General features: G+C 50.6%; 1 protein-coding gene and 1 long non-coding RNA gene across 4 annotated transcripts in view; one reads left to right on the forward strand and one right to left on the reverse strand.

The window, feature by feature from the left end:
* ADCY5 (adenylate cyclase 5) overlaps nt 1-13240 on the reverse strand; it is a 153761-nt gene extending 140521 nt beyond the window's left edge. The window contains exon 1 of one of the 2 annotated variants that reach the window (XM_090277519.1): nt 10907-12654. In XM_090277519.1, coding sequence (XP_090133645.1) covers nt 10907-12055 — 1149 coding nt within the window. In that variant the 5' untranslated portion in view covers nt 12056-12654. Of the gene's footprint in view, nt 1-10906 lie in introns of both variants that reach the window. The other variant, XM_090277529.1, reaches the window with a different exon arrangement.
* On the forward strand, nt 11892-23186 carry LOC150021661 (uncharacterized). Of its 2 annotated transcripts, XR_016511186.1 has the most exons (4): nt 11892-12619; nt 12923-13976; nt 20140-20323; nt 20730-23186. It is a non-coding gene; the product is annotated as an uncharacterized LOC150021661 (long non-coding RNA). The 2 variants fall into 2 exon arrangements; XR_016511184.1 differs by lacking the exon at nt 11892-12619 and having other exon boundaries at nt 12753-13976.

Consider the following 23186-nt stretch of genomic DNA (forward strand, 5'->3'; position numbering starts at 1 on the left):
GTCCTTCCCGATGTCACCTGACAGATCAGTGGGTGATCAAAAGAAGGAGGAGAATAAAAGTGAAAGTCAGTGTTTTCTGTGACTGGAACTCTAGGCACATGGCCCCCTGCCCAAAAGGACAAGCTCGGCCTGTCCAGGAAGGCAGCACCATGAGAAGCCCCTCCCTGCAAAGTGTAAGAACTCCCTGTGGAACCTGAAAATGGGAACTAGCTACCTTCTTCCCACAGCACTCGGCAAGTAAGGGTCAGAAAGTCAGTAACATTTCTGGGCATTAAAAGAGACAAGGTCTTGGCCCTCAGCTGGCTGACAGTTGAATAGAAAGACTGATACATAAAATCGCCCACCAAAATAAAATTACAAACCAAAATAAGTGTTACAGAGGAAAAGATGATGTTTCTAATTTAGAGTCACAACACCAGATGTTACAAAGGCAGGGCCCCGGAAGGGCAGAGGCCTACCTCGCCCTCTGGGGGTGCAGCGCTGGCCACTGTCCCTCAGCAGCCTCCTCAGCGGAGGAGTCAGGGCCAAGGCACTTTCCAGCTGGTGCTGCTGCAGGGTGTTGGTCGGTGGGATGGGTGGATTCCTCAGGAAAAGGGACTTGGCCAGAGGAAGACTGGTGACTTGGGCATGTTAAGTGAACAAATAAATAGCCTTCCCATCTCCGAAAGAGAATATGAAAATAAAACTTTGAAAGTCCCCTTAGCAAAAGAATGGCCCTTGGGCAGGAGTCTCGTTTTTCCTTTAGTTTTCTCTTGAAGAGTGAAAGGGACAGAAGTGCATTTAAAGCAGAGCTAAAGTACATCTGTGGTGTGTTTTAGGGGGTTGATGGTTCTGGAAAGCTGGGTTTAAAACGCGTCCTAGAAACGCGCTAGTAAGCACAAAACTGTGTATCTACTGGATGCTACTTGGCAGAAAGACTCTGCATCGGACCTCTATGATGTACCCAAAAAACGATCCTGTGTGTCCCTAGGAGTCTCCTCCCTCCCCTCCCCTGTTCCATTTATGCCACTGTGTCTAGCTATAAGGCAGCTGCACTGCCACAGCTAAGCTCTCCCAGTGTCACTTCTGACCCCTCTTCTGGGTCCCATCCATAAAACCCACTCATGGGCTCTTTGTAGGTAAACATCTGCTCCCAGGTGTCCCCTGAACACTTCAGCGCTGCCTTCCCTCACGGCATCGCATCGTTGCAGGCTCAGGAAATGGCAAATCATTTAATGCCCATCTGAGCCAGACACTGTGAGGGAAGAGAGGCCATCACAAGTGAAAAACCATGCATTTCAAAACCAAACCGAGACTACTCCTGCAGAGCAGCTGTGCCTTCTACAGCCCTGCAGGCACCATGGGCGGACCCAGGGCTGGGCCCACTGTGAAAACTCAGAGATCTGGATTTGTGTAGCAGCTCCTAAGCTAACGAACTAGCTGTGTGACCTAAATAGAGTCACTCAACCTCTCTGAAACTCTATCTCCTGCTCTTCAAAACACAGGTCTGTATCTATGAGCACCCTTGCATGCATTAGCTTGTTTGGAGCACCCAACAACAGGTCCTGCCAGTCAGGAATCCATTACCCCCAGTTTACAGAAAAGAAACTGACTGAGAAAGGGTAAGGCAGCTCAGCCAGGATCCTATACCCAGGGTTTTCCCCTGGGCCCCAAAGCCAGTGTCTGCCCCAGCACCTCCTCAGAGCTGTGGTGAGAAGCAAGTGAGATCCCACGTGGTAAAGCCCTTTGTCAGCTATAAAATGCTAATCAACGGAAAAGCATTTGAGTCTTTTGGCTGATATTTGAACCACTGTGTAGAGGAGAGAAAGCCACACATTTTGAAGAAGCAGAAATTCAAAAACATCTATGAATATTTGTAGTTTTTAAAATTTCACATCATTCTGCTAATCCAGCAACCACTCTACTGGGACAAAGATAAGTTATCAAACAACCGGGAGCGAGGGGCCGAGGCAGGACCAGGGCTCCGAGTCTGCCGCGGGGCTCTGCTCCTCAGCTGCCGCAGCTCTGCTCCAGCGGCCGCGCCCCTCCCTGCTGCCCAACTCAAACCTGGGTTAGAATCCTGCCTTTTCCGCTCTCAGTGTGGATTACCCTAGAAACAGACCCTGAGACGAGGATCTGAGAACAAGTGGTTTCTCTTGGAGGTGAGCCCAGGAAACATGAGACGGGGCAGAGAAAAGTAAGAAAAGGAAGGGAAGAAAGCCACCCAAAACGTTCTCAAGCACGTTTCCTCCTGTGGACAACCAGAGCTGAATCCTTCCGTGGGACTGGGAACCAATGTAGAACACATGTCTCAGAGTTATACTCCCTCCACCCCAGGGACAGGGAGCTGAGGTACCTATCCACCAGCAACAACGGTCATTGGCTGAGAGCTGCCCTGGCGGGGGGGGGGGGGCGGGGGGGGGGGCTCCCCTGTGCTTCTGACCTGGCCAGTGAGTAGACAAAGGGGCTGGGGCCAGAAAAGGCCCTCGGGCGCCGGCAGCTGGAAGGCGTGCTGGCGAGAGTGGAAAGGCACATGTTCGGGGAATATGGGCAGACAGGGAACCATCTGCTATGCTCACTAGCTGTGTGACCTTGGGGGAGTTATTCACCTTCTCTTATTCCAGTTTCTGCAGCCCTGAAGTGGGGGTAAAAATGCCTTTCTCACAGGGTTGGTATTAAGATTAAATGAGGTCATATACGTAAGGGATAAGCCCAGCGCCAGGCTTGCAATAAAGATGCAATTCAAACCCCTAAGGGAAACTGAAGCTACATAAAGGCGGCATCTCCCTGGTCCATTCCAGCCCCGTCATTTTATTTTATAAAGGATTTTGGACCCAGATGGGGAATGAGACTTTAAAACAGGCAGCCAGACAACGCAAGCTGGGCAATCTCCTTCCCGAGGGAGGAAAGCCCCCAGGACAAACGCCCCTGTCTAGGTCACTCTGCCAGGGTCTGCCCCAGGAGCAGGGGCTGGACCCTGAGGAACTTCCAGTCTCCTCCCAGCCCCTGCAGCGTGTGTCCTAAAGCGAGTTTGAAAAAAACATGTGCCCTATTATGTTCCTTGACAAACTGGTTCTTCAGGGGAATATGTTTGATATGGGCTTAGAAAGTTTTAGTACATATTAGCATACAAAATAAAAACTTTAAAGTCCCATAGTAAATAATTCTGTTTAACCAAGTATTTCCTAAACTTATCTGACACAGAACAGAATGTGTATATGTAAAACATCTATTAACATCCCTGCAAAGGACACTTAGCGGGAGAGTCTGGGCTAAAGGCAGTTCTGAATCACCTTGGAACTCCCCTGGCCTAGCACAGTGCCTGGTACACAGTACGTACCCAGTAAATGGTTGTTGTTTGAAAGAATAGAGGAGAGAGAATGACTTAATAATGGCTTTCAAATATATGACGTGATCTAGGATCGGCAGTGCCATGCCACAGTTCTCTTTCCAGGAAGGCACGTTTTTAAAAGGCAGCAGGATGGATTTGGGAAGCCCTGCTTCGAGTTTAGGATCACAATCCACCAAAATAGACTTCCAAGCAGAGCTGTGTTGCTCCTTCTGCGGAGGTGTCGGTCTAGCACTTCGGCACAGCCAAGAGTCTGTGCAGCTGTCCACCCACCCCACCACCCACTCACAGTTCACTCATTCATTCAAACAAACAAGCGAGCACCTACTATGTGCCAGGGCACTGAGGCTGGCAGTAGGTCCCTTAGGACCTCTTCCAAAAGCTAACCGTGACTTCAGTGAGCTGTGTGACAAAGCCCAGGGAGCCCCTAAGGGGAGGGAAGACAAGAGCACCCAAGTGTGAGGTCAGGAAGCCTAAAGCCCAGAAGTCACAGCTCATAACCCTCCCAGAGAAAGCAGTAGTGGGGGTGGGAGGGTGGGATTTCAAGCTGACACAAGAGTTTGGCCTAAAGGATAAAGCCACTACTGTCTCCCAGTGTTTGTTTGTCTACCCCCCTTCTCCTGTGACTATATCACATTGTTTCCAAAGAGCATCCCTGCCCCCACTTCTAAGCTCTTCCTCCTTCCCACAGTCGCAGCTCCAAGCTCCCCTTCCTTTCCTTCCTCCTCCGCCTCCTTTAAACCATCTCCTAATTGCCTACCTCTAGCCTTCCTCCTCTACCCCCGATCTCCTCATTCTGTGCCATCCCTTCCGACCTGGATATCTTCCATGTTTTTCATGTGTTCTTACCAGACAAACGAATGACTAAACCAGGGCTCCAACTGAGGTCCATCTTCCTGCTGGACCCCCGTCACCAGCACCACTGGTGAGCCACAGACTGCCCTGCCTCAAACAGGAAGAAAGGCTGGGGATGCTCAGGAGGAGGCACAAGCGGGGGGCGGGGGGGGGGGGTAAGTCCGAGTCTGAGGCACCCTTCTCATCCTGTCCCACTGTCCCATCATTTCCAGATGCCTTCTGGACCTGGGTCCGTGTGTCAGGGCACACTTCCAAGCCCCACCTGCACGTCTCCCAGTGGGTCTGCAGTGATTTCGCCTCCTCGAAACAGAAGCTGTGTGGGCATGATAAGACAGGCGCTTAAATGGACTTCAGGAGGTAGTCATACTGTTGCAGGATAACCACAGAATCCTAGGGCTGGGTGTGACCCGAGCCACATGATCCCAAACTTAAGAGCTGGTCATCAAGACCACCTAGGGAGCTTCGAAAACTAGATCCAAGCTCTCTAAAAAATAGATCCATTCCTGGGCCCGACCCCAGATCTTTGGAAACACAGCCTTCCATATCCTCAGTAACAAGCTTGGCAGACAGGCATTCAGTCTCTACCTGACCCCTTCCACTAACACAGTTGGCTACCCCAGGAGGCATCTGGTTTGATGGCTACAACCCCAAAGGCTACAAAGGTACTTCCTACGTGGAACTGAAATCTGTCAACTATTTCCACTCGTTACCCCCAGTTCTGCCCTTGGGAGCAACCAAGAATAAATTTAATCCCTCTTCTAATACCTGACAACAGGAATGCCGACAATAATGCCCTGCCCATTTCTTCAGGTTTTCTTACCTTACTATAGCCTGCTCTCCTCCCAGCTAATTATCTATCCCCCATCCTTTCAACTGTTCTCTCAGAAGTCAAGGTTTCCAGTACCTTTGCCAAATTGGTCACCGTCCTCTGAATTCTCGCATCAAACATGGTATTTCAGAGGGGGCTTCAGTCCTCCAGAGAACTAGATATGCCCACAAACCCAACCAAAATCCCATTGGCCTTGACTAGCAGCCAGAGGGGAATACAGATTCACGTTAAGCTCACAGACCCCATAACTAGATTTTGTTCACACTGTTGTAAAGAGAAATCTTCCTTGTCCTGCATTTGGACATTGCCTTGAGAAAAGTGGGGGCAGCAGGGCCTTCCAACTGTTTTCATGACGTTTTGTATTTGGGACAGAAAATGAACGCTGATCCTGCCCTCCATTAGCTAGCTGCCCCCATCTGATTAGCATGGATGAAAGAAGGACATGCTAAAACAGCGCTCCCCAACCTTTTTGGCACCAAGGACCAGTTTTTCCAAGGACTGAGTTGGGGCTGGCACATGGGGGAGTGGGAGCAGGAGGCAGAGCTCAGGTTGGGGGGACAGGAGGTGGAGCTCAGGCGAGCTTCCCCCGCAGCCTGGTTCCTACCAGGCTGTGGATGGGTACCAGGGATTAGGGACCCCTGTGCTAAAACATAACTATGTAACTGTACCCAGAGGATTTATGGTACCACATTGCAGCTCCTGGAGCAAACTGTTTCCAATCCCAACACAGGCTCCTGCTCCTGGAAAGGAAATGACCACGATCTGGACCCACCACAAGATAAATTAACTGAGGTGTGAGCTGGCAGCTGTGGACTGGCAGTTACCCAGCAAGAGGCTGGTACAATCACAGGGAGGCTTCCACATGGGGTGCCCCGCCCCCAACACCCACCCCATCTCCTGCTGGAACCTCCATTCACACCCTGCTTCTGCTACAGGTACACCCTCTGACAGTGACTGTCTGTGACCCTGGCCAGGGCCTGTCTGCACAAGAAAGCTGCTGTCCATTCTGTGAGGCTGGGCAGGTTTCCGTGATAGGGTTTAAGACATGTCTGTGTCCTCTCTGTACAGGAACGTGAGCACACTGTTCTGTGTTCCACAGAACACAGACCTCATGGTCTTGCTTCAGATCAAAACTTACATTGAGTTATTAAGAGTGAGCATTCCCTCAAATACAGCAGCTGATCTGTCTGCTCCTCGCTGGGTCTCTGCTATTCCTGAGGTCCCCCCATAGGAACAGAGGCACACTGGGGATACAGAAAACGATCCCCCTATCTAGAAGCTCTACTCAACCTCCGCCACCAGAGGCTTCTACTCCCTCCAAGCACCCCTCCCCACCCATCGAAAACAATCAGCAAAAATAACTGGCAAACACAACTAGCCTTGAGGCAAGACATGCAGACCCTCCTCAGCTCCAAACACAGTGCCAGCCCCACATCCCAGCCTGCTGTGCCACTGGAGTTTACAGAGGCCAGATTTCTCCCGTCCAGAAATGCGGTGTTGGGGGAAGTAATTGGTGGCAGGCAATTCCCAATTCACGGCAATTAGGGTGGAAGTGTGTTCTCCTCCACGCCACCCAGGCAGTCAGGGAGGCAGTGGCTGCCAGCAACGCACATGGAGAAGCCACAGTGACCCACCACCCAGGCCACTGGGCCAAGTTCCAGAGCGAGGCGGCAGCTCTTCAGTGGAGCTCACTGGGCAGCTGAGCGACTGTGTAATAGGAGAGGTTTTTGAAAGGGAAGGATGGGATTCATGGGATCAGGGGAGCTAACCACTCAAGTCTAGCCCCCAAGCCTCATTATGGAAAGGAGGGTGTGTGCATCCAAGGTACTTTCCTAAGAAGCCAGGGGTTGAGGTCAGAAAGGTGATCAAGGCCCAGAATCAGAGAAACAAATGGTCACAGGAAGCCAGCCATGAGCCAAGAATTAAACAAGACAGAGCTGCAATGATCTCTTTTCAAAGTCAACACAAAGGCTTCCCAGGCCTACCTCCATCACCCAGGCCAGCCCACAGAACAGTCACACACACACACACACACACACACACGTGCGCGCACACACACACTGGAGCCATCCCATGAGACTGACACGCATGTACACAGAGCATGCACACAGTGGCCAGTGCATACCAGAAACACATGCACGCACTCATGCGCACGTGGACCCGCCCCTTGGCAGCCACAGCAGTCTGTTTCCACCCTCACCCATCCTCAGCCTCCTTATTACAGACACACACATGTGATCACAGTCACAGAACATCCATCACCCACACGGTGCCAGTGCCTTTCTGATATCTGGAACAACCGGTGACAGCTGTGGGTTCAAACAGGCACAAAGGATGAAATGCAGAAAATCACTGAGCTTCTCCAAAAAGGTCAGGGGGAAGAGAGGAAGGAGCTGCAGATAGGCTGGGTAGATGATGGATCATCTCACACTGCAAAGGCAACCTCTAATAGCTCTGCCAAGCTCAAGGGGACCCACACAGGGTCAGAATCTTCTCCTCAGAAACCATGTCAGGCAGGTTTAATGTGGCTGCAGAATAATAGTGCCCCACGTTGAACAGAACTCTACTTTTTGAAGAGCTCCTCCATCCATTATCGCCTCCTAAAGTAACAGTGGACAGTGGAAATTGCTCATCCCCTTGGTGAAATGACCACCCACCCTCACAAGGCCCAAAGATTTTTCTCCAAAATAACCTTTAATAGCTAAGCATATGTAATAGTTGTGTGACTGTGCTTGCTTGTGTGTGAGTGCATGCAGAGGCTTTATGTAGCAGAGTGGGATACAGTCAAACAAAAATGAGGTTGCCATGGCAACAGGCTCCAGCATCATCGCAGCCTATTAACACAAGTGAGGAATGTGTTTGGCAGATGCTCCAGTGTTATTTATGGTATGGGTGTAGCAGAGGGACTGTAACACGCAAAGAAGGAGGAAAAAACAACCCCGCGATGCTCCTACTGTACCCCACCAAGGAGACAACAGTGAGAGGAGCATAGGAGGAGAGGCTGATGGGGTGAAAGAGATGGGGAAGCAGAGCAGGCAAGCAAAGGAGAGGAGAGGTAGGCAGAGAGCAACAGGGGCATGGAGGGGGAGGGGAGAGAAAGGAAGTGAGAAAGAAAGAGCAGGGGGTGCAGGGAGACACCAGGGGAAGCGCTAGAGCCAGAGATACAATCAAAAGAATAAAAAACACCATCCCTCAGAGAGGACTGCCTCACCTTGCCTCTCCCCTTTATTGAATAAAAAGCATCAGGAGGCAGCCGTTAAGAAACCAAATGTTTCTCCTCCTAATTGGAGTACAAGCCAGAGCTCCAAACATAAGAGGGGCTGGGGAAAAGTAAAGTGCTCAGGTCAAAGGGGACCAGCCGTGAGGAGAAGTAAAGAAATGCCAATAGTTTCCCGAGGGCCTACTAAGTGCCCACGATGCTGTGGATGGGACTTCCCAGAGCCCCAGCATTAGAAACCATGCACGGCTGCCCCATTTCCCTGGACCTGTGTCCTCATCAAAAATAATAGGGAATCTAACCAGAGCCATCTGCAAACGCCTGCCACTCAGGGGTAACCTAAGACAGGTGTTGATGCTGGACTGTCCCACTTACATTTAACCACGATCCAGCAGGGTTTGCTCAAGAAATACAAATTTTATATCAGACATAATCAGAACGGTAAATCAAATACAAAGAAAAAAATACCGTTTTCTCTGAAGCCAAAAAAAAACAATATTTCCATTCCCTTGCAGTAGACCATGCATAACAAGCTCTGCTATACTCAAGGGAGATCTGGAGGAGTTCAATGTAAAACCACCCAAAAGTCTACAACCAAGCTAAGGTCTAAAGACCACAGTGGATAAAAGAAGCTGGGAGTGGGGGCTGGGAGAGGTGGGGAGAAGAGGAGAGTCTGCATCAGGAACTAGAAGGGGAAAGTCCTACAGACACTGTTGCTGCAATGGCATTTTCATGCTCAGATGGAGCTGGGGCTCCCCCAGTGCAGCACCCCTTCCCTGGGACTTGACTCCAGTCTCCCGAAATCAAACATGCAGGATCCCTACGGCTGTAATCAGACCCTGCATCCCAAGTCTGGTTTAGAAAACAACCTGAACAATCCAGGAAGTCTCTACTGCTCTGTGTGGATAACATGCCCTTCCCCTGCAGAAAAGCTACACCTACCCAAGCCAGGAACAACCCCCAAAGATACAACATCCATATGACAGCTGGGTCCTCAGATCAAAAAAGTTGAAGCATTTAAGGACTAACAATTGTAGCTAACTTTTTTAAACCATCACCTCTCAGTTGGTTTCTCTCTTAAGTTCAAAGCTGATCTCTAAAGTTTTTCTTCTGATCCCAGATCAGAAACACTTTAACTTAGCATTAACAACTCCACCCACTCCACTCACTGAAATCCAGCCAAATTGGTAACAGTTATTAAGGACCCTGCATTGTGCTAGGCAAGGGAGGATAGAGGAGGAAAAACGGGTATAATCAGGATTCCTCAGTCCAAGAAGCTTACATTGGATGAGGAGCGAAATCAATGGATCCTGGAGAATAGTAAGTCTGACTCCATAGTTACCATACAGATGTGGAAGAGGCCAGTATGGCTCAAATGGAAGTGGGCTCGTTGCAAGAGGTGAGGCTTGGGACAGAGGAGGGTGGAACTGTAAGGAGCATACACAATCCTCTCATTCTCTAAAAAAGGAACCTGGGGCCCAAAGAGGTTGCGGGTCCCCTCCTTCCCAGTCATAGAGCACTTTGGAGATGCAGCCAGAGCCCAGCTCTCTGAAGTGCATACTAGTGCTATTCCCTGGGTGAGAGTTGAGGGCACAAGAGAGCCCCTCAAGAACAAGGTCATACTAAACAGGATCAAAGTCTGAGAAAGGCATTAGCGGTGGGAAGGAAGACAGCAATGACAATGGAATATAGTTAAGAAGTTCTGCAGAGGCAAACACCCTCAGAGGGTTGCAGCAGCGTCCATGGTCAAGAGACTAGCCTGCAACAGGGCCTACTTGCTTCTCTCCCAGTTGAGCTACACACAAACTGGCAGCCTCGGCAGGGGTCAATGGGTAGGGTTCATGGAGTCACAGGCAAGAGGACTGCTAAAGGGAGGTGTGCATGTCAGAGGGGCTGGTCTCACCCTGGGGTCAGGATGGCAAGTACACCCCTTTCCTCAAACCCTCCAGTGGAGTTATCAGTTAACGAAGCTTTACTTCCTCCCAAGCCCAACCAGTCCCAGTAGAGCTAAAAAGCCCCACTACAAGCTAGACCCAGGAGCACCAACAGGAAGGGGTTACGATGTCCAACATTAGCTTTCAGCTCCAGCAAGGAAAGGGGCTGCCACCACACACATCTCAGGGGCTCCTTCCTACCTTTGCTGGTGGCAGCTTTTTTAGCTTGGGGCACTTCTGTAACTTGTCCGTCTCAGCCTCAGACAATGGGCAGGGTTATCATTTCTCTTCCTTTAGACTGTGCAAGGGGTACCCAGGGTCTCCTCTCCCCAGCCCGTTATCCAGGACTCCCTTAACAAACCAGCAGTGGCTCTAAAGGAGGGAGAACCTGCTACAGGGTCCAGCTACTTTCGTCAGGGGCCCTGATACATATACAAAGAGAGAAGCACAAGAAGAGAAGGGGACTTCTCCATATCCTTCCTCATTCTTATCCCTGCAGTAATGGCTACGGTTTAGTAGCATGTTTTCTACGGGGCCAGGAACAGTACATGTAATACAAAGGCACTCCCTTAGTAAGTGAAAGTGCTGGGGCTGAGAGCAGGTTAAAAGGCACAAAAACAGCCCACAGATAACACAACTATGTCCCTCTGCCCTCTTCTCCATTTTAAAAAGAGGAGGGTGCGATGCCCGTCTTTGGCCTGCAGGCCCCACAATCCAGTCCCTGTGGCGAGATGGGCCCCTACCTGCTTGAGCAGGAACTGGTCCTGGGCGTTGGTGTGCAGGGCTATCGCCAAGTGGAGAGCAGACAGGAGCACCCCGCTGAGTACCGCGGCCCGCATGCGCACGGGCAGCAGCGTGTAGATGGTGTAGATGAAGAACACGGTCCACCAGATGCCCTCGGAGGCGCTGCGCGGCTGGGGCAGCAGCAGGCCCACCACCTGGACGGCCAGCACCACCGCAATGAGCGCATAGCAGGCCAGGCCCATGTGGTCCTGGTGGAAGGCGGCCCGGTTGCAGAGCACCGCCATGACGAGGATCACACCCACGGCGGCCGCCAGCACAGCCAGATAGGGCAACTGGAGCGGTGGCCGCGCCGCGTGGAAGGCCAGCATGACGAGGCACACGAGCACCAGCACGGCCATGAGCATGGTGAGGCTGCTCTGGTTCAGACGGAAGAAGTAGCGCTGGTACAGCCGCTCGAGCTTGTCCGACGGGAACTTCTTGGAGCGGAATATCTGTAGCAGCGCGAGGCAGCAGGCGCCCAGCGACAGCACCGTGACGGGGCCCGCGCCCGGGCCCGCCGAGCTGCCGCGATCCCCGGACGCCTCGTCGCTCTCAATGGCGCCGGCCTCCAGCTCGTCTGCCGCGCGACCCTTGCCCCGCCGCTCCTCCAGGCCCAGCTCCACCGAGCGGGGGCGCACCTCCGTCCCGCCCGCCGCGGCCGCGGAGGCCGCCGAGCCGCTGCCGCTGCCACCGCCGCCCGCAGGGGGCGCCCGGGTGCTGCCCCCGCCGGCCGCGCCCCGCCGCTGCCTGCGACTGCCGCGACCGCAGTCGTCGCCGCCGCGCTCCTGCCAGGCTGACTTGGATCGGAAGCTGAAGCCGAAGCCCCCGGCCAGGGGATCGTCGCCACTCAGGGGAGGGTCGTCGTCGTCGTCGTCGTCGCTGCGCCAACGGCAGGCCAGGCGCTGCTGCTGCTGCGGGGTCGCCGCCTCCCCAGGTTTCTTGGCGGAGCCACGGGCCGCACCCCCAGGGGCGTGGGGGTAGCCATTGGCGCGGGAATCGGCCGCTCCCCACGCAGAGCGGTGTTCCGAGCTTCCCCGGGACGCCGGCGGCGGTGCCGCCGCTGTCTGCGCCGCGTAGCCCGGGGGGCTCACGCTTTTGGGGCCGGACATCCCCCTCTCGGCCTCGTCGTCTTCTTCTTCCTCCCCCGGGGGCCGGGCCGCGGGTCTCCAAGGGGAGGGTGGACGGCCGAGCAGGGGGACCCGGCTGGGGTCACACGTCGGGGGCGGGCCGGGGCCCTGCGTAGCAGCGGGGCATCTTGGCACCCCCGTCCTGAGAGGAGAAGGAGGGCGAGGTGGGAGGCAGGCACAGCCCCGAGGTGAGAAGTGGCGGAGAGACCGCGTCAGGAGCCCCAGGTCCGAGACGGAATTGGCTCCCAGCTGGGGCGGCGGAGACTGGTCTGGCTGCTGCGCCGCGCGCAGAGGGACGTCCGGACTCCTGGCTCGCGCCGAGCTCGACAGGGACCAGAGTTGCGGACGAGACGGGACGGAGAGGTGTCCTTGCAGGCGGTGCCTCCCAGGGACTGCCAATGCCTGGGCGCGGTGCTAGCAGCTTATGCCTCGGCGGAGCCCGGCGGCACGGGCGGCTCGGCAGCGGCTGGGCTTGCTAGGCAGGGGTCCCGGCGTGGACACTGAGCGGGTGCCCTTTCCTCGCGGCGGACTGGGAGCGACTGGGAGGTGCGAGCGGCAGCCAGCATTATTTTCTTACGAGGGGTGGGGAGGTGGGATGGAGGGTGGAGAGGACGGGGGAGGGGGCGGCAGGCGGAGCAACAGCTCCAGAGCCCTGGGGGGAGGGTCCTGGAGCTGCGGGGAGGGGGGGCGTCGTCCGCATCCCCCACCTCCCGCGGTGAGGGTGGGAGCGTGCCCCAGCCAAAGCCCAGCCGAGCCTTAAGCGTGTCCGCGAAGGGGGCGGGGGCGAGGACCGGCTCCCGCGGCGCGGCCCTTCCCTTCTCGTCTCCCTCTTCCCCCAAAACGGAGCAGGGCTGGCAGGGACCCGCCGGCCCAGGAGGACTGTCGCGCCGACTCCGCAAGCTCCAGGCTCCTCGCAGCCGGCTGCGGGCCCACCGTGGCCGAGTGCAGAAGAACTAGGCGGAGGTCGGAATTCAGCGCAGTGCCACCGCCGTCCTGCCCCGACGCAGGCGGGCTTCTCCCGGGGAGCACGGCATCCAGAGGTCGAGGGCCGAGGCTCAGAGGCAGCCAGCCGGTAGCGGCCCGCCCAAGAGCCCCTGCGCCCCGGGGGCGCTCCGGGAGCGCCCGCGGGAGCCAGGCTCAGGGCGAGCCATGCACGCCTCGGGCCCTGCGCCGCTCCGGCCGCTTGCGCCGCTCCTCCCTGCTCTCCAGCTCGCAGCCGCCGCCGCGGGAGCGCCCTCCGCATCCCCTCCTCCCGCCACCTCCCCTCCCCCTGCGCCGCTCCGGACCGGGCTCACGGCGACTTGCGGCCGCCTCCGCCCCTGGCCCGGCGGCTGCCCCCGCCTCGGCGCCCCACGGGCATCCTCAGGCCCGGCTCCAGGGGCCGCAGGGGGCCCAGATCCTCTTCCTCACCTAAAATTTTTCTCGAGCCCCCTCCCTCTCTGGCTACTGGAGTCGCGTTCAGCCCGCGGTGCCCTGACCAGACCTGGGCGGAATTCGGTCCTTCCCTCCCCCGCGCCACCCCCCTGCCGCTTGGGTTTTTTGTGCCCCCAGTTCTATATCCCCTCTTTTGTATCCCCCTTTAATCGCCCCCCCCCCAACCCAACTTCAACCCCAGCACTGCATCCCCCTTCCCTGGCCTGGCTCGATTGGCCGCTTCCTGAGCTGTCAGACTTGAGGCCGGCGCTCTCATTGGGCAATTCTCTGGCCTGGTGGCTGTGCCAAAGGAGGGCGCACAGGGCGAGGGGCGCCCGGGCAGCGACTGCCGCAGAGAGCTGGAGACCACAGTCCCCGGAGGGGCTAGAAGGGTCCAAGAGCCAGACCCGGAAATGGACGGGGGAGATGGAGAGACCGAGGATCTCTGAGGCGCAGAAAGACAATAACTGAGAAGATGGAGAAGCAGTGGGTGAGGTCACCGCAGCCAGGGCGGGGCGGACAGGACTACTTTGGTGGGTAGTTACCGAAAGGGAGACCCACAGACAGCACTAGGAACGCTTGGAGTTTATGCAGAGCGCTTTATGCTTTTGATTTATCTTATTTGCTTCCCCTCAATAACCGTGGGATGTGACCGGTGACAGGCTCGTGTGATTATTCCCAGTTTATAGATGCGGAAACTGAGGCTCCAAGTGCTTAATCAACTTTCCATGGGTCACACAGGTCACCTAACTTGCAACCGAAAGATCTTTCGTCAGCACCAGACTGCCTCCCCTACATAATAGAGTGTGATTGGGAAGGATGCGCACCAGAACAAAATGGAGCCTCAGTTTCAGGGGGGACAGGGGAGGGAACAGAGAACGACCAGATACTCCTGCACAGAGCCAGCAACAGAGAGGCAGGAGTGGAGAGGACTTTACTGTGGGTCAGATAGGACCTAGGCCTGTGGAATGACACACCTATCTACTTCCCCTTGCCCCTAAGCTGTCCTGATGGAAGTTCTGGCAGTCTAAACGCTGAGAGGGTGAGGGAACCACACCTCTACCTATGGGAAGAGAAACAGCCTTCACTTTACTCCTCTTCCTCCTGTTCTCTGGACAAGGAGCCTAGAGGGTTGAGTAAGCTTGCCTTCCTCTCTCTGCTGGTCATCTTTTTGGAAATTGGAAAATAAACCTCGCCAGAGTTATAAATTAGGAGGAGAAAAATTCCAAGAGATCTGAATAAACTAATCCTTGAGTAATCCATGATTAGCTAAGTCATAAAAAGCACCATGAATCTAGTCAACAAACATTCATAGAGCACCTCCAATGTGTTAGGTGCTGCAGGGTAGATGACCCAACTCTGGCAACAGTCAGGGGGATGACCTGCTGGCCACTAATTCAGTTCAGAGCACAATCCAGTCGGTGTTCAGTAGAGGTTCACATAAAGCATTTAAGTGGTTCAGAGAGAAGAGGCATTAATTTCCACTGTGAGGGCCAAAAAAAGACTCTGGAGGTCAAGCCTGGGGCTAGCAAAGAAGAATGAATAAGAAAAAAGGGGAGATGGACTAATATTTATCAAGCAACTACTGTAGATCTGTAAATATCTTATTGTCATATAACCATTTTGAGAAAGATGTTATTCTCCCCACTATGAAGATGAGAAAATAGAATTAGAGAATCAAAAAGTTTGCCCAAGGCCAACAGCTAGTAGCCTGCTACTTGTACTCAACCATATAGCCAGGTAGCACATATGATATGGGAGGGACACCCAGGGAAGGCAACTGCATGGACAGATGTACCAAGGGGATTGGGTTCCACCCTTGAGCCTCCTCATTCCCTGAGTACTCCCTAGCTCATTCCTTTTAATTTTATTCAATTTTTAAAATAACCATTATCTTTTAACAAAAGCTACGTATGATTAAATGCAGGGAAACTAAAAAGGAAAAGAAAAATATTCATAATCATACCATCTAGAACAGTGGTTCTCAACCTTCCTGACGCCGCGATCCTTTAATACAGTTCCTCGTGTTGTGGTGACCCCCAACCATAAAATTATTTTTGTTGCTACTCCATAACTGTAATTTTGCTACTGTTATGAATCGTAATGTAAACATCTGATATGCAGCATGTATTTTCATTGTTACAAATTGAACATAATTAAAGCATAGATAGTGATTAATCACAAAAACAATACGTAATTATATATGTGTTCTCCGATGGTCTTAGACGACCCCTGTGAAAGGGTCGTTCAACCCCCAAAGGGGTCGCGACCCACAGGTTGAGAACTGCTTATTTAGAAAGAACCATTAACATCTTAATTTTTTTTTCTTAAGCAAAAAGTGGGATGTTATTCTACTAGTAGTTTTAGAATCTGCTTTTTTCTACTTAGCAAAAATTATGGACACTTCTTCATGTCAATAAGCATTCATCTACAATATTCATGTTATTGTCTGAACAGAATTCCATTGCAAGAATATAGCATAATTTATTTAACCAATCCCCTACTGTTGGACATTTTTCACTGTCATAGCAGTTTATCAAAAGTTTCCACTCTTTTACTGTTATAAACTAGAGCGTTTTTGTAGATAAATCTTCACACACATCTTTATATCCTTAGGAGAAATTCCTAAGAATTGCTGGGTCAAAGAATAAACAATTTTTTTCCCTTTAAGTTATTTCTAAACTCTGATTCTTCAGTCCCTGCCTCCCATCCCCGTTGTAAGATTCCCCTGACCACTGGAGAGCTCCCCATAGATGCTCCTTGATACCCATGAGATCCCCAAATTCACTTTTTCTAAAACTAGGGTTATCTCCAATAAGCTTGTCCCTTCTCTTGTTTTCTCTCCACTGATGGAATTGCCATTCTGGAAACTCCCTAGTATGAGAGTAGTGATCCCTCCTCCATTGTCTTTTCATATCTGTCTCTTCTACATTCTCTGGCTACTACTACCTGTATCCCGATCCTACCCCCTCCCTCCTTGCCTGGACAATTGACCAACTCTCCCTCCTCTTCCCTTCTGATCATCGATGTCACACTCAACTGAAAACTGTCCCCAAAACACCCTCTTCACCGTTTCTACATGTCATCGGACTCTTCCTGAACCACCCTTTGCACCTTAGCAGAGATTACCCTCTTCTCCCACCACCACCATCATACACAAACACAGATCACATTTATAGCACCTCTGTGAACCCTCTCTCATGCTCTTACCCTCTTCCTCCCCTTCCTCGGGTTGTTAGGCACTCCCCCTCAGCTCCCAGCACACCTTGCTTTTTATCTGTTCTAGCACTTGTCACATTTATGATCTTGACTTGTTTTCAGAACTGTCTCAACACTCAAGAGTTTCTTGAGGGCAGAGTTGATGTCTTACTCTTGTGCCCAGTGTTTAGCCTGGTGCCTGGCACATAGGAGGTACCTGGTAGTTGTGTGCTGGATAAACAAATGGGACATCTGGGGAATAGTGAGCGGAAGGAGTCTGAGGTATGTGAGGGAGAAGAGGACTTGCAAGGTGGGCGAAGGTGGAAAGGTGTGTTGGGCTCTTGAGCACTGTGTGGAGAAGGGTACGCTTCAGTTTAAAGATAGTAAAAAGCCCCTGAATTTGGGGACAGGAGTGTCCTAGTTCAATATAGTTTGGGAAGCAAACTCTGGCAATGATGTAACTAGATTGGAAAAGCAAGATCCAAAAGTGTAGGGGACCAGCCAGGAAGCTATTGCAGAGAAGATGCTGGTAGAACCCCAATGTGATATGGTGATGAGAGTGATGCCATTGGCTGGAGGACACATGTGGAGAGCTGAGCAGAAAACCCAGGATTGCCCTGTAGAGAAGAGGTGTCCTCAAGGTCAGAAGAAAACTAAGAAAGTCAGAGATCACAGGAACAAAAGGCAGAGGTTTAGAAGACCAATTCCAGGATATGTGTGCCTCTTAGTTGTCATCAGATAGGGGCAGACCCAAGGACCATCTCAGGCTGACCTTTGAGGTCAGATGACAGACACACAAGCCCCAGGAAACAGTTGGCCTTTTTTTTCAAGATCTGTGGACACCCTTAACCTTCCCAACCATCTTTTCCCTTGTGGCTTGGTTACTTTTAGGACTTCATTCTTTATTCACTCTTTAGGCTTCTTTTTGGAAGGATATTTTTATTTTGGAAATTAGAATATTAATATTTTAGAATATTTAGAAGTATTTGTAGAAGTGGTTATCAGTAATACTCCTCTACCTAAAAATGCCTTCCCCCATATTGTTTAAAATTCCACCATGAGATAGTCATGCTTTGAAATGACAATCATTCCCTAAAAATGGATATGGAAAATCTAGACAGAAAGTAGATCAATGATTGCTGGGCTTGGAGGAATGGAGATGATGGCTAAATGGGTACAGGATTTCTTTTGGGGGTCAGGGAAATGTTCTAAAACTAAATTATGATGATGATTGCACAATTCAATAAATACATTAAAAACCATTGAATCACATTGAATATTGGGGGAAGTTTATGGTATGCAAATTATATTTCAATGAGCTGGTTGAAAAATGAATACAGATACCCCTGGGAGATTGAAGGACTAATGCTAGAAGTTGTCGGTCGTTATTAAATCAGCGTGAATGAGTTTGAGCAACAGGCTTCCCCCACTAATACCCAACCAAGGTTGGGGGCACTAAGAGAACACGGATGCTCACTGTTCAGGAGCATTTCCCAAGGCCGATGGAGCCAGAGAAGGGCATGTGTGCCCTGGAGTGAGAAGAGGGCAGAAATGAAAGCCAGTTAAGAACTGAGGGTCAAAAAATGAACTTTGCCCAGGCTGGTGTGGCTCAGTGGATTGAGTGCCGGCCTGTGAACTGAAAGGTCGGCAGTTTGACTCCCAGTCAGGGCACATGCCTGGGCTGTGGGCCAGGTGCCCAGATCAGGAGCGTGCGAGAAGCAGCCAATTGATGTGTCTCTCTCGCACATCAATGTTTCTCTCCCTCCCTTCCCCCTCTCTGAAAAATAAATAAATAAAATCTTTTTTAAAGATGAACTTTGCTCAGTGCCTAGGACAACCCTGCCTTATAATGAGTTATTGGCAAGAATTAAGGAACCCTAAGAACCCTAGGCTCTTGGGAGGGTGAAAGAATCTTAAAGAATAGCCCGTTCCCAAAAGTGTGTCAACCTACCCTGGACATTGGTATTTTAAGATCAAGACCCAACCTTCAAACTAGATGATTTTACCTTTCCCAGAAAAAAATAAAAATAAAAACCTAACTAACTTACTGTTATTCTTGGGTCAGAAGGTAGGCAACAGCATGGAGCACTGCGTGTCATGAGGGTAGGTTGTCCATGGAGGCTTGGGGCCCAGGGTGAGCCATTGTGTACAGGTAGCTGAGGTCGCTGGGAGCTATCCTCCACTCCGACTCTAGCCCATCACACACCGGGAACTCTGCAAAGAAACCGAGGACAGCAGCCCTCTTACTCTTAACCTCTGGCTTCCTTAGCTTGGAAATCAGGGATGCTAAGAAGTTTGCAGTTGACCTAGGTTTTTTCAGACCCTACACTCACCACCAAACCTCTGAGCCTCAGACAACAGGAAATACAGTATTCAAAGAGCTCAGATTGTAGCTGCTGTGGAGATGGCTGATAATAGCTCGATCTGCCACTCTCCCTGGTGCTGACATTTGCATTTTAATGGAGGCGGTTAATGCCGTCAGCTAAAGGAGTGACTAATATGTTCTTTAGATTGCTGCTGGAGGTAAGTGGGAGACCCTTTTCGGCCCAGAGCCTTTTAACGCAATATCGCATCTGATGGGCAGGTTGGACTCTAATGCCCACATTCTGTGCTCTGTCTTTGTTCCTGTTCCTGCTTTTGCTTGCTTTCTTCTCCTTAGTCCTGAGTTCTGTTTTCCTAAAAGTCTGGGAACATGTCCATGAGTCATTTATTCTTTCAACACACATAAACTGATTGATTACCATTTCAAGTAGAAAACTATGCTGGAAACAATTTAGTAGGGGGAGCCCAAGAAGTATGCCAGCAAGATGCCACCCCCAAGCAGTCGGAGGTCAGGAAATCACGGAACAGCAGAGGTGGGCCACCCAGCTTATGCATCCTGCCTCCTGAGTGCTCCAAACAAGGGGCTGTGAACCAATAGGAGAAAGCTATGCACTGCGGGAGTGAGAAAGCCTTCTGGGAGAGGTGAGAGGGACCTTAAAGTACACAGAGGAGTTAGATATACAAAAAGACTGGAAGAAGTTTTGAGGATTCCTCTAGTCACAAAAGACCATGTATTGTATGCTTCTATTTATATTAAATGTCCAAAAGAGGCAAATCTATAGGGAAAAAATTAATCAGTGGTTGTCTAGCACTGGGGGCTGGACTGGGGTGGGGAATAACTGGTAATGAGTACAATGGGGTGGGGAAAGCTGTTCTAAGGTTGTGGTGATAGTTCCACAACTCTGTAATTATACTAGAAACTATTGAGTTGTACACTTTCAATGGATAAACTTTGCAGAATGGAAATTATATCTCAATGAAGCTATTGAAAAATGGGGGAAAAGTAGGGTCCAAAAAGATTCCTCTGGTAACCCTACTTTACCCTCATAGGAGGAATATCCTAGTTTTAAGTTCCTAGTCTTTTACTGTATGATGGTCCATTTAACAAAAATTATTTATTTATTTATTTTTAGAGAGAAGAGAAGGAAGGGAAAAAAAGAGGGAGAGAAACATTGATGTAAGAGAGAAACATCTATTCGTTGCCTCTCGTGTGCTCCTGCATCAGGGATGGAAACTGCAACCCAGGCATGTGCTCCAACCAGGAATTGAACCAGCGACCTTTCACTTTGTGGGATGATGCCCAGCCAACTAAGCCACGTGAGTCCGGGCTGAAGGCCCATTTTTAAGGTGAAAAATTTTCAAATACCCTACGTGATGTATATGTAACTTTAGTTAAAAATACATAATGGTAAAAAAGCTAAAATGTAGTAATCGATTTAAATGAATTAATACATTAATAATTCCAATCTCACCTATACATGTTAGAAAAATGGTTCTCTATCTGTGAAGGGAGCATGCTTATTATGCCTACAGACAAGGCTTAGTGGCCCTATTTCAAGACCTCCTTGGTTCTTTGAGGTCCTCAGCCCAAGGTTTAGAATTCTGGCCATGCCTACCCAGGTGTGTTTGCTTCAGCTTCTCTACCAGGTGAACGCTATGGGTGGGGACCCATTAGCAGAAGATGTGATACAATGTCTACCCCATGATGTTTCTGCCTCTTCAGCTGCTCAGCCAAAATGGAACCGTTTCTCCTCCCAAACCTGTGTGCTTTGCTGTGAACAGAGCCAACACGGAAGACAGCCAGAGCCATGCGTGTTGGCAGACACTTGTCTCTAGCAACTGCAGTTGAAGGCAGCAGCAAGTTAAGTGCCTATTCATTTTTCATTAGAAAAAGTCAAAGGTAACCTTCTTGGAAGATAGCATCATTGAACTCCAGCTTTGGTAGTTAAAGCCAAGCTTTCCCTCACCATATATTTAGCCCCTTAGCTTTACTGAGCATAGGAGAGAGAGAGTCAGACCAGCACTGCTATGCTCTTCAGAGGACATTTTGTCCCATGCCTTGTCTTAAATTACCCCGGTGACTATCTGCACATGCAATTGACTATGTATGTGGGCCTTATACAATAGACTGATGTCTCCCCAAACTGTGTTTACATACCATTTTTATGGTTTGAACCCTATTTTAGATGCCCTGACTGGTGTAGCTCAGTGGACTGGGTATCAGCCTGCACACGGAAGGGTCGCCTGTTTGATTCCTGGTCAGGGCACGTACCTGGGTTGCAGACCAGGTCTCTGGTCGGGGGTGCAAGAGGCAACGGATGGATGTTTCTCTTGCACATCCATGTTTCTCTCCTTCTTTCTCCCTCCCTGCCCCTCTCACTAATAAGTGAATAAATAAAAAAAAAAATTTAAAGAAAGAAAACAGAGTGCTTACTCCGTAAGTGTTTGTTTCATAGGCCTGGGGCAGTGTGGTAGGGAAGAAGCTAGGAGTTGGGGGCTGAAGGTGCCTCTTTGCCCCGAAGAGCTGTCTCCCTACTGGTAGAACAGTCATGGGTCACCAGCCATCTCATCTCTCTCCTTTCCTCCTGTGCCTCCTCACCAAGGCGTCCCACCCGCAGAGAAAAGTCTTTCCACTCAACACAAGGAAGGACTGAGGGGAGCAGCGCTAGGCTTGGAGTCAGAGGACCTGGGGGTTCCACGCTGGCCCTCCCACTTTCTAGCTATGGGATGTGAAGCAAGTCCCCTTGTCTCTCTGAACTGCGGTCCCCAGCAAAGATAACAATGCTCTCCTACCCCACTTAATGATTTGTTATGAGGATCTAGACAATGATGTGAAATTTCTTTTCAAATTATTCACCCTTACATAAAACCGGAGTCATTCTTGATAATAGCAGTTAACAAATTAGTTCTTAAGAAATCCAGCTGTTCATTTAAGAGGTTAGCATGGAATGAGGTACATCACAGGGTCTCAGGCTCTTGCACATATTTATAGATGACTGTGATGAATACTTTTATGTCTCTGCGGGTGCACACCAGCTCCTCTAGTAGCCTGAGAGATCTGCTCTTTCATCTCTGCTGGGTTTAAAGCAGGTGCCCAAGGCCATGCAGATATGGTCTCTGCTCTCCAAGACATCCATCCCCTCTTTCAGGGCTCTGACAGGCTGCAGCCTGTCCTGCCCTCCTGCAAGCGTGGGTGGTGATTAGTGTGGTCTGGGAGGAGCTGGAGTGGTGCTGAGTGTTGTTTCTCTTTTCAGTGGCCACTCTGTTTGGCTTGAAGTGGTCCTGTTCAGCCTCTGTGTGCTGACTGACTTTGAGTCTGTGATTGGGGGGATGGCAAGCCAAGCCGTGTTAGAGATCGTGCTGGGGCTGGCTGACCTTCCCCAAGCTGGGATAATCTCTCTCCCTGGCAACAGGCAGAGGCACCGAGGGACAGTGACAGATTGTGAAATCCTTGGGCTAGGCTTTCTAGAATTACTTAAAAAGAGAAAATAGAAACAATACCTTGCATTTGTACAGTGCTTTTAAAAGGAGAGAAAGCAGTCTTTTAAAACTATTCAGGGAGAAGACAGCTTTGGAATTGTGTGGTAGAGAGCAAACCAGGTGGGTAAGAAATGTATTGTCTTATTCTTATCCACTCAGTAACATTAAGAGTATTAGAAGAAATCTTTTCTTTTTTTTCTCGCCATAGATGGGGATACAGAGAAAGAAAGAAGCAGTGACTTGATCAATATCTTACAGCATTAAAGGCAGAATTTGACCTAACCTCAACTTTTTTTTTTTGTTAACCCCAAGTAAGCAGAGAGGATGAAGAAGTTTAATGATCTAAGAGTTTACTTTGTCCACTTAGGATTCTGGCATGTAGACGCCTCTTCCTGAGTCAGACTTTGTACTTGGTTCTCTGGGGACAGACAGAAATATGTTCCTGTTAATAGATCTGAACACAGTGAAGAAATAAAGAAGTGAGGCATGAAAAAAATTTTCATTCTTACCTCAGATAAAGCCATAAGGATTTTTTAGCAAGACAGAACCATACTCAGCAGACGGTGGTGAGTGGAGCTGCCTCTGTTGCCAAGGGAGTTTTAGTATTGTTTGAAGATTTAAAGGAGTCAGCAAACTCTGGCCGGTGGGCGACATGTGACTGCTGACTGTTTTTATAAATAAAGTTTTATTGAAACACAAA

Source organism: Furipterus horrens, unplaced genomic scaffold (genome assembly GCF_987537825.1).
Source record: "Furipterus horrens unplaced genomic scaffold, mFurHor1.1.pri manual_scaffold_1, whole genome shotgun sequence".
In the NCBI taxonomy this organism is placed as follows: Eukaryota; Metazoa; Chordata; class Mammalia; order Chiroptera; family Furipteridae; genus Furipterus; species Furipterus horrens.